The sequence below is a fragment of the Callionymus lyra genome, chromosome 4 (genome assembly GCF_982586985.1).
Source record: "Callionymus lyra chromosome 4, fCalLyr1.hap1.1, whole genome shotgun sequence".
Taxonomy (NCBI): domain Eukaryota; kingdom Metazoa; phylum Chordata; class Actinopteri; order Syngnathiformes; family Callionymidae; genus Callionymus; species Callionymus lyra.
The window spans coordinates 28,867,915-28,878,320 of record NC_141821.1 but is presented as its reverse complement, the minus strand read 5'-3'; the positions used below and the strand labels follow the sequence as shown (position 1 = coordinate 28,878,320).

At 39.0% G+C, this 10,406-nt stretch overlaps 3 protein-coding genes and 1 non-coding gene across 4 annotated transcripts; 2 read left to right on the top strand and 2 right to left on the bottom strand.

The window, feature by feature from the left end:
* Nucleotides 1–440: 440 nt before the first annotated feature.
* nit1 (nitrilase 1) lies at nucleotides 441–3,180 on the bottom strand. The gene is made up of 6 exons (XM_087788185.1): nucleotides 3,021–3,180; nucleotides 2,549–2,782; nucleotides 2,120–2,223; nucleotides 1,879–2,015; nucleotides 1,674–1,799; nucleotides 441–942 (listed from the first exon to the last, which is right to left on the bottom strand). The coding sequence occupies exons 1-6, from the start codon at nucleotides 3,098–3,100 to the stop codon at nucleotides 670–672; spliced, it is 954 nt and encodes a 317-aa protein (XP_087644311.1). The 5' UTR covers nucleotides 3,101–3,180; the 3' UTR covers nucleotides 441–669.
* Nucleotides 3,181–3,474: 294 nt separating this feature from the next.
* Nucleotides 3,475–5,271, top strand: pfdn2 (prefoldin subunit 2). Its single transcript, XM_087788183.1, has 4 exons — nucleotides 3,475–3,580; nucleotides 3,995–4,083; nucleotides 4,299–4,422; nucleotides 4,567–5,271. Exons 1-4 carry the CDS (start codon nucleotides 3,500–3,502, stop codon nucleotides 4,756–4,758), a joined length of 486 nt encoding a protein of 161 aa, XP_087644309.1. The 5' UTR covers nucleotides 3,475–3,499; the 3' UTR covers nucleotides 4,759–5,271.
* An 845-nt stretch (nucleotides 5,272–6,116) lies between these two features.
* trnas-gcu (transfer RNA serine (anticodon GCU)) lies at nucleotides 6,117–6,198 on the bottom strand. The gene has a single exon. It is a non-coding gene; the product is annotated as a tRNA-Ser (tRNA).
* Nucleotides 6,199–6,281: 83 nt separating this feature from the next.
* On the top strand, nucleotides 6,282–9,928 carry b4gat1 (beta-1,4-glucuronyltransferase 1). Its single transcript, XM_087789577.1, has 2 exons — nucleotides 6,282–7,692; nucleotides 8,247–9,928. The coding sequence occupies exons 1-2, from the start codon at nucleotides 6,595–6,597 to the stop codon at nucleotides 8,436–8,438; spliced, it is 1,290 nt and encodes a 429-aa protein (XP_087645703.1). The 5' UTR covers nucleotides 6,282–6,594; the 3' UTR covers nucleotides 8,439–9,928.
* The last annotated feature ends 478 nt before the right edge of the window (nucleotides 9,929–10,406 follow it).

Sequence of the window (10,406 nt, the reverse complement as noted above, 5' to 3'; positions counted from 1 at the left end):
AATATACAGTATCAAAAGACTAGGGGCCACATATGAACCATTAACTGACCCCTCATGAGCTCACGCTGAGACATGAGGGGTCATTCTTCATTATTTATAATAACTCAAACTATTTGTAAAGAATATTAAGAAAATAACTGTTTTTTTTTAAATACTTCTATAAAATAAAACACAATAAAGTAAATTATAATCTTTACTTAATAAAGTATATATTATAATTCTTCCACCACCTCTTTTGGTTTGATGGTCTGCAACAAACGCTTATGTGATTTTATGTAGTCTGGGTACCTACTTCAGATTTTCTTGATAAATTGCCCAACTTCAAAATGTCAAAAACAAAGAGAGAGATTGAATCTACATTCTCATGTCTGTTATCCAACACCTTTTTAACAGTTCATACAGAATTAAAACATTCAGACATATTTAATATACAGAACTGGTTGTGCAGTTATGTTTTTTTTTATTCATAATGCCATAAACCGTTAAAAAATACATGTATTTCAAAAAGTGATTGGTGTTACAGTTAGGAGCTAATTGTGCAAATTTAACGCTGGACAGCACCATCTATTGCCTACACGAGATAATTGCATTTAAGTATATTTTTAGATGAATACTACATCACTGAAATGCTTCATATAGTTACTATAAAATAAAGAAAAGGAAGTTGCTCTAGGATGAGCTTCTCTCCAAGCCAGTGTAAAAGTCCAAGTCTCTGCGGTGCAACTGGGTCGGCATGTTTCTCCTGGTATTATTCAGTTTGTCCAAGTTGATCTCCACAAGCCTCAAACCGGGTTTCTCTCCTCCACAGTCGGCGATCACCTCACCCCAAGGGTCAACTGCCAGGGCGTGACCATAAGAGGATCGTTTCTGGTGGTGTGCACCGACCTGTGCTGCTGCCAGGACAAAGCACTGAGCCTCTATGGCCCGCGCTCGCAGTAACACCTAAAAAAAAAAGGCAAAATCTGTCAGTCCAAACTTAGCTCACTCAAATCTGTTCATGTAAGTAGGTAAGTAAGTAATTTATATTTATAGATCGCTTTTTTTAGACCAGGGTCACAAAGCGCTTAAACAATAAAAAAAAATACTCAAAAAATGTATACTAAAAAGATCAAGACCACACCGGGAAAAACACAGGTATCCCAGAAAATCAGGGAAAAGCCTGCCCGAATAAGAATGTGTATGCAAACAATAGTTTACAGTACATTTCACCTGCATACACTGATAAAAGCTTTAGGTTTACCATGTTTGGGCAGAACCGAAGTTCTTCCGTTAATTGCTGTGTAAAAATGGATGTATTTACCCATCTCATCAATCAGATTTCTGGTTTGATCATTTATATATTTATATGGCTTAGTTACAGCGGCAACAATGACTGTTGATGTGACAGAAACTGATGCAGCAAATGGTTGATAACTTTTGTAACATGCTTGTGTAATATTACTAATGGCTATCATTGATTTAAATGCATTGGCTTTAAGAATCAAAAAACATTTTTCTTTTGCAGATTCAAATTTGAGAAGATATATATACATTTGAGAATGTAAACACACATGAAGGGACATCCTTTCATTCTTATAAGGGCCTTAAAATATTAATATTTAATTTATATTTATATAAAATTCAACAAAAACATCTAAGGGTCCCATGTTTTTCCTCTTGGTTCATCCACCCACCTCCCAGTGAGCTGCTCCTGTTGCCACGGTGAATGCTGATGGGAACGTCAGAATCTCTGCACCTTTTCTCTGCAGAGCACAAGACAACTCTGGGAACCTGACATCATAGCAGATGCCCAAACCCACCTGGGGGGTCCATAATGAAACACATTATTTCATTTGAAAACACCACAAATGATACGATAGCTGCATGACAGAACCGAACCTTGCCGATGGGAGTCTGGACGGGAGGCATGAGTGACGGCCCTGGAATAGTAAAGGCGCTCTCTTTAAGAGAGACGCCTTTTTCTGGGAGCTCCACGTCAAACAAGTGGGCCTTTCTGTACACTGATACAATCTCACCTGCAAATACAGAGCCTAAGTTCAAGTGTGTTGTTAACAGTTCATCAAATCATTTGCCTGTTTTTGCTTGAAATGTTGGGATCCAATTGAGAATCAGTACTGACCCTTGTCGTTAATTATTATGTGACTGTTGTAGATTCTTCTGTCAGACTCCCAGTCATGTCCTCTCTCATGAAATCCCCCAAGAGACAGCCAGATCTCCAGCTTTCTGAAATAGAAACCACTTTATTAAAAGGGTCTGTGAGATTATTTTAAACAAAACATTACATTGGAAATGTTATTACAATAAATAATAATGATTATAATATTATTATTATGAAAAACTATTTTCCCAAATAATACCATCAATTACACAGTGATGCAGTTTATTGTGATTGATTATTGGGTCTCCTAAGTGGGTAAAAAACTGGGGCTATTTTGTTTTGTAATGAGCACCCACAGGGGAGTGGATGAACCTGTAAGCAAAATGAGTGAATACCAGATTTTTGAATAGTGTTTATATACATTTTAAAAACACAGAGAGGTGAACTCACTTTGCCAACTCAGAATAGCGTGACAAAGTTTCTCCTGACAGGCTCTCGGACAGTGCCAGGGTCTCCTCCCGACTGGATCCTATGTAGTCAAAGCCCTCAGGAAGGAACACCATGCTGGACCCTTGTAGTCTGGCTTGTTCGATGAGCTCCTGACAGGCGGAGAAGTTGGACTCTTTGTCTGCGGTTGCAGTAACTTGACAGATGGCAGCGACTGGGTGATGGAAAGTTGACATCCTGCACATGATAAAATTCCAGTTAGATTTTGCAGGTATACAAGCTTTGTTTCAACCAAAAGTAGCTGGTTTATCATCAACCACACAGTTACAAGGTCAGTTAAACATTTAACTACTTGGTCCAATAAATGGAAAGATAAAAAATAGAATCACCTTTTGGAACTACTTAAAATAAGGTTTAAATTTGAATTGGAGATTTTTTTATTTAACAGAGCCAGAACAAATAATAATACACTTGCCTTTTGTGCACTTTAGTTCTCCAGATCCTTGAGAAAACAAAAGTCTTGCATGTATTAAATCCAAACCTTACTGTTAACATCTATGAAATACAAACGTCAGAATAGACGCCTCTGCCGGGTCCAGGTTCGTTTCGTTTTATCGAAGACAATAAGTTTTGCTGTTGTCAATACCGCTTGTTTCTTCTTCTGTTCTTTTTTTCTGGAGTATCGAGAACTGTCGCGGAACACAACACCACCCAGTGTGAAAGGTTTTACTACATCACTGCCTATATTTAATAAAGCTTTACCAATCAACATTCCCATCGAAAGTAATCATTTGGAGAAAAAAATGTATCCATATTTAGTCAGAACCCCGTAGACATAAATGCATAAATAAAACGTTTTTTTTCTAATTGCAATACAACTTATATACACTAGGTGGCAGTATGTGTTTCTGTTTCATATTACACAGCGGAGAAGAAGGAGCACACCCTTCCAAAATGTCAGCCAGCAGTAGCAGCACGGCCATCAAACCTGGCAGCAATGCCGTAGGAAAACCGACTGGTCTCACTGCTGACCAGGTATTCGTACATCCAAGTGACCCAGAGGGCAGTGTCACAGTCGTTTTGAAGTTATTGCGTCGCTTTCTAACTCGTACTAAAAGCAGCGGATGAAAACTGAAGCAACCAATGCTAACGCTAGCATGTGTCGCTAACATTTCGCTTTCTCATCGTAAAAACGCTGCGCATGAAAATAACAATATGTTCAAAAACTATAAATTAGTTGCGTATTTGATATACATTTGTATTGTTTAGTAGATTTTCACAAGAGTTGCTGTATGTATAACTCACGCAGTTGAACTGTTGTGGTATCTATTTTTATCAGCAGCTTCCTTTTACTAAAATGGTATAACCGTATTTGTGATTTATTTTGTTTCTTTGTGAGTTTTTTTTTCACAATTTGATAGCGAGGCTTGCTGTATATGTGTGTGACAGGTCGCAGGAACATTTCAGAGGATGCGTCAAGAACAGCGCAGTCTGGCCTCAACAGCAGCCAATTTTGAGATGGAGATAAACGAGCTCACGTGAGTGGCTTGAATACAGTTCATGTATTTGTAAAGTTATACGAAAAAAAATGGGATTAAATGTGGAGAATCATATGCAAGAAAATATAAAGTCGAGGTCATCTATTCATTTATTTATGTCATGACTTTTACCTTTTATACAGGTAACCATTGAAAGAAGATGCAACACTTCCATAAGTCTTCCTCAATAACATGTTTCTTGCTTTTCCTTGCAGCTTAGTTATTGACACTCTGAAGGATGTCGATACCTCAAGGAAATGTTTTCATCTAGTCGGAGGTGTGTTGGTGGAGAGGACGGTGAACGAAGTTTTGCCTGTCTTGAAAAAGAATAAAGAACAGGTACTGAACTTTGAAGTAATGTGAATAAAACAACAGCCACTCTTAAATGTTAAGATTTGTCGTCAGATCTTGGTGTAAAATATTGAATGGCAAGAGGGTGTTTAAATATAACGTATAGTTGATGTTTTGATTTTCTCTTCACAGGCCACAAAAGGAATAGAAACTATCAACACGAAGATGCAAGACAAAGGGCAAGAACTGCGAGAGTACAGGGAACGCTACAACATCCGCTTCATTGGTGAAGGGGAATCGGAGACACAAGGCCAGTCTGCAACCTCTTCCAGTAACGGTGAAGGAGGTGGATCCAAAAGTGGTGCAGGAGTGTTGGTGTCTTAGTTCCATCAAGCAGAATTTGACCCTATGATTTCTCAGTTGGATAGAAGATCAAAGTTTACAGAGTTGATATCTGCTCGACTTTTGGTGTGCATCTTTTGTACTGGCACTTGTATTGTTTAGACTGAATCGGGTGGGAGAGGTCACTGCTATCAATTGTGAAATCCCCTATAAGTGGAAGTTATTCATAAAGTTTCAAAAACCAGGAAGTGGAAAATCTGTTTCATCATTGAGTCTTAATCGGTTGTGAAAGCCACGAAAATTAACAATTGCAGAAATCATTTCTAAATTCAGATGACAAAATCTGAAGTGCCACATAAAATTGGGTGTCAGAGCGCTCACAAGGTATTTAATATAAATATGATATTGCCCTCTCAAACATGATCTTGGTAGATGTTGTGCAAGAGTTTTTATTTAACTTTGGCAATGCCTTCTGGCCTGAGAATCATGCTCTTAGCTGTGTAAACAAGGATGCTTGTTTTTGTTTATGATGAATAATAAAAAGAAAAATCACAATGTTGTCTTTGTCATTTATCCTGTGCAGTGGTTACATTTCTCAATATAAAAAATAAATAAATTGTAAATTGCTATCTTGTCTTCCACTAGTGACTTATTGTTTATATGTGTACAGTAGCTTTGTTTGGTTGTCATTCTTTAATTCTTGATTTAATAGTCACAGTAATTTTATGCTTTTTTTATTACATGGACATAACCATTTTCGATGTATATAAATACTAATGAAGTCTGTAGTTAAATATGTCATTGGTGTATAATTATAGTATCAATAATCCATTAAATATCACTGCCAACTTTAATATATTTCTACTTAACAATGAAGTGGTTCTTTTATCATATAATACATCAAATGAGTCCAAAGTCTTGGGGAAAAATGGACCCACTTTGTTTTATTCATTTATTTGCTGTAGGGAAAAAATGATGCCAAATTGTTACTTGTACGAATCATGTGAGTAACAGAAAAATAAATCACGTAAAGCCTTAAAGTACTTACCTCAGTGATCATTTCATCGGTATCAGGATAATCATAGGCCCCTCCAGAGATGACACGAATCAGAGCTAATGCTACAGGTCAAAGATATTTTTAAAAGTACATGAAAAAAATGCATTTAAAAAATACTAAGAAAAATATACATGCACAGTACATCAGAGGTCAGAATAAATGTTAAATGTAAAAATAAAATGATGCACTTAATTGAGATTTAAGTACTTTGTGCCAGTTAGATGCTGCTTTATGCAGTACACAAATGTATCACTAGTGGTAAATATACACTTCTTACCGGTTATGGAAAAAAAAAGTCTAATAATAAAAGCTCTTGAGTTAATATATCTTCCAAAACTCTTGTCGACGAGGATGGGATTCGAACCCACGCGTGCAGAGCACAATGGATTAGCAGTCCATCGCCTTAACCACTCGGCCACCTCGTCCGTTGAACCTGTCGTGAAAGTGCTTGAGTATTTCAATGTAACTAGTTCGTGAATTATAGTAGTTAGTATATTTGTTGCTATGCATGATTTTAATGGCGTTAGCACAGACTCGCATTTGATATATTTTACTAGAACAACATAATAGCTACCAAATCGTCGTTGCAATCGAGTACGGCGCCTTTAATACCTCCATTACGGTTATGACGTAATGACGTGCGCCGCTGTCGCCCCAGAGAGGACGCTGGCTTCCATGGATGTCGTTGAATCCTTTAGAAATACTCATTGTTTTCATGGGGAATACGTTCGGCTCGACGATGGTCTGCAGGTGAGGTCGTGAGGGGCCAGTGGACAGAGGCTCAGAAGGTCCAGCGTGTGTGTGGACGCTCGTGCTCGGGGATGCATCTCTCCAAGAAGTGCTCGGTTTTCAAAGTGGTGCTCGGTGCCCTGCTGGTCGTAGCCCTGCTGCAGCTCCTCTACCTGTCCTTCCTGTCCACGCTGCATGGCAAGCAGCAGCGCTACAGGTACTCCGAGCTGTTCGGAGCCTCTGGGACCAAGAAGAACCCTCAGACCGAGAAGAACTCTCGCAAGGAGCGCCTGAGGTACTCGCTGTCCACTGGAGGGATCTTCGACAGCAGTGGCCAGTACCGGGTGTACAAGAACCTGATCAAAAGTGACTTCACTAATAATCTCAAACCGGGATCTGAGGCCAACATCCTAGCCCTGGCGACACACACCACCATCAACAATCTGTACCACCTGGACTCTCTGCTGGACCGATGGCAGAACCCCCTCTCTGTGGCCATCTTCGCTCACGGTCAGGATGTCAAGTTCGCCACCGCCCTGGTGTACGCCCTCAGCTTCTTCTGCCCGCGCATCCAGGCGTTCGTGGACTTCCACCTGGTCTGTCTCTCGGGCGAGACGGCCAGTTTCCCGGACCAGGACCGAGAGCACTTCGCGGGCCTGGAGGACTGTTCTTCGGTCTTCTCCAGACTGGAGAGCCACAGGGAGCAGCACCAGAACTACGCCATCCGCGGGAACGTCTCGTACCCCAACAACCTTCTGCGTAACGTCGCCAGAGGCGGCACGGAGTCGGCGTACGTCCTGGTCGTCGACATGGACATGATGCCCAGCGCTGACCTGCACCAGCAGTTCCTGACCTTGATGATGAAGCGAGAGATCGACAGCGACGAGGTGTTCGTTCTGCCCGCCTTTGAGATCCGACACGCCAGGAAGATGCCCTCGAGCAAGGCAGAGCTGGTGCAACTCTACCAGGTCGGAGAGGTGAGGCCTTTCTACGAAGAACTGTGTCCACGCTGCCAGGCGCCCACCAACTACTCCCGGTGGGTCAACAGTCACGTCAGAGGAGCCGAGAGCCTGGAGGTGGCCTACACCCTGACCTGGGTGGATCCTTGGGAGCCGTTCTACATCGGGCCCCGCACCGTGCCACTTTATGACGAGAGCTTCAAGCAATATGGATTCAATCGAATAAGTCAGGTAAGGCTCTTTATTTCCTCCTCCGATCAAGGGCCACCACTTTGATCCTAACCTGTAAGGTAAGGTAAAATTTTATTGATCCCTCAGGAGGTCTCCTTCGGGAAAGTGTTTTTTTCCAATAGCCACAGAAAATACAGCAATTTTTCATAAAAAATAAATCTAAATAAAATAAGAACAAAAACAAAGAGAAATAAAGAGAAAGAACACAATTACACAATCTAAGTCTAAAGATAAAGATTAAGAACATAGATCAAAGAAAAATAACAAAGACAAAGGATACAAAGATTAACATGGAACAGAACATTCAGATACTCTCACTCCACTCCTGCCCCCGAACTAAGAATTGTACAATTTAATAGCCCGAGGAATGAATGAGTCCTTGAGTCTATTTGTTTTGCACCTGGGAAGGTCTTTAGTGAACACATTTAGTTTAATACCTGCAAGGTGTTGGCCTGGCATATGGCTATAAAATGCATCTTTTGCTTGATCTCAACTTCTGCATTTTCCTCTGAACCTTCTGACCTTGTGTGCATCTATGTCTCCCTCTGCTGCAGGCGTGCGAGCTGCATGTGGCCGGATACAAGTTCTCCATGCTGAGCTCGGCGTTCGTGGTCCACAGAGGCTTCAAGATCCAGGGGGAGTTTCATGCCAGGAAGGACGAGGAGAACAAACGCAACAAAGTTCTGTTTCGCAGCTTCAAAGAAGGCCTGAAAGTCAAGTACCCCTCCTCCACCAGACGATGCTGATCCAGACTTGTTTCTAGAGTTTCTAATCATTTCGTTATCTGCGTGACATTTGACCCAGATCACTAAAAATTAAACCGTTTACTCATTCGTCTATGACTAAAATTGTTATTCTCCCTTGAGGAAGACCTTACATTTCTGGATCATATTTCTAAATCTAGCACATACTTGTGTAATAGAATTTATATGATGCCAGAAAAAGAACTCAAAAGATAATGTTGCCATATTTTACCAAGGTAAAAAATTGTAACCACGTCAAGCAAACTTTTTTATAATCAGTTTTTCTACATCAAATGTGGCCATGAAATCAAGAAGCCTTTGGAAATGTCTAACCTATTTATTATTTTTCCCATAGTAGTTATTTACATTCTGATACAAATCCTTTTTTTTTTTTGCAAATGTGATGGAAAAATTGGTGAAATCGTTTATACTGAATGTGTTTTTTTTAACTTGTTAGGTTAGAGGACATAACTGTGGTTCTTGTTTTGTGCTTAATCCCCTTTTTACATGTTGCTATCTACTCCTAACTCTACAGACGGAAGTAAACAAGCGCTACAAAAGAATCTATGCAATAATAGACATGCGAGTCGTAATGTTATGGATGCTCTTGACGTTTATGATCCATACCATAGATTTAAAGATTTATAGAAGTTAAATCTTTTACTTCGACCATCGTATGGATGGGGATGTGTTGATTACTACCAGCGTAAGACCACTAGAGGGCGACAGTGTTTATTCAACAGTTCAACTCCAACTGCTTCTTCATGTGTGGATGTGACTCTTTGACTCAGATCCCTGTGAGCTCACTGCTCACCAGTGTCGAGGCCACTTCATGTGTACATGTAGCATGTAAACTGACTTTACAGAGTTTATTTTATAAGAATATGAAACACAAACGAAAAGACTGCTTTGTTCTGTCAGCAGTGATCGAACACTAAATAGTAATACACTACAGGAAACACAAAGTAGTAGTATGTTAAAAGATATATACTGTTTATCTATAATTTATGACAGCAGATGGTTTTGTAAATATATACTGAATAGAGTAAATAGGTCTATTATGGTTTAAAATTCTCTATATTGCATCTTGTATTAGTTTCTCTTCTGGTTTGATGCCTTATTTATTTATTTATTTATTCATTGACTGTCACACTCACTGGAAAACAAAAATTCAATATTCTGAAAGGTACTATTGGTATTAAATCATGTTTCATAATTACTTACCTTTGAAGGGTTCTTTTTATATTTGTTTTTACATTTCCAGAAGTATGCTTTACTCACGTTTTCAACTATACTTAAATCGTTTGAAATTAGTAAAATGTTTTGTCTTAATTTAACTTCACAGCATCATATCAACAACAATTGATGATGGACTAAACACAATACACTTCTGTAGGAGTGATACGTTTGTGGTCTGTGTGCTATTATTTTTTTGTTGACTTCATTTGTTGTTTGTTCAATGATAATGTCCAAATAAAACATTTAATTTGTAATCGGAAATGGCATTTTGAGTAACAAAACTGGATGTCCAGTTCAATGGCTGCAGCCAGTCAGCTAGTTTGTGTACGCTAATGCTAACTTAGCACTAATGCTAATTACTCTTAACTTGAAATTGACCTTTTGTAATTATCAATCAAAACACATGTCGGAATCACAACAAGCTGCTTAATGACTTCAGTATCATATTTTTTAGATCTTATCCGTGACACCAAAAACTTTAAAATTATATAATTGGTTTGAACAAAAAACACAAGAATTTTTCCATTTCATTACACCATTAATAACTTCTAGAGAAGTGAAGTAAGTAAGTAAGTAATTTGTATTTGTATAGCGCTTTTCCAGACCAGGGTCACAAAGCGCTTAAACAATCAAAACAATATTCAATAAAGTATATACTTTAAAGGTCAAGATAAAACTGATAACACAACAGGAGTTCAAGAAAATCAAGGAAAAGCCTGAACAAATAAAAAC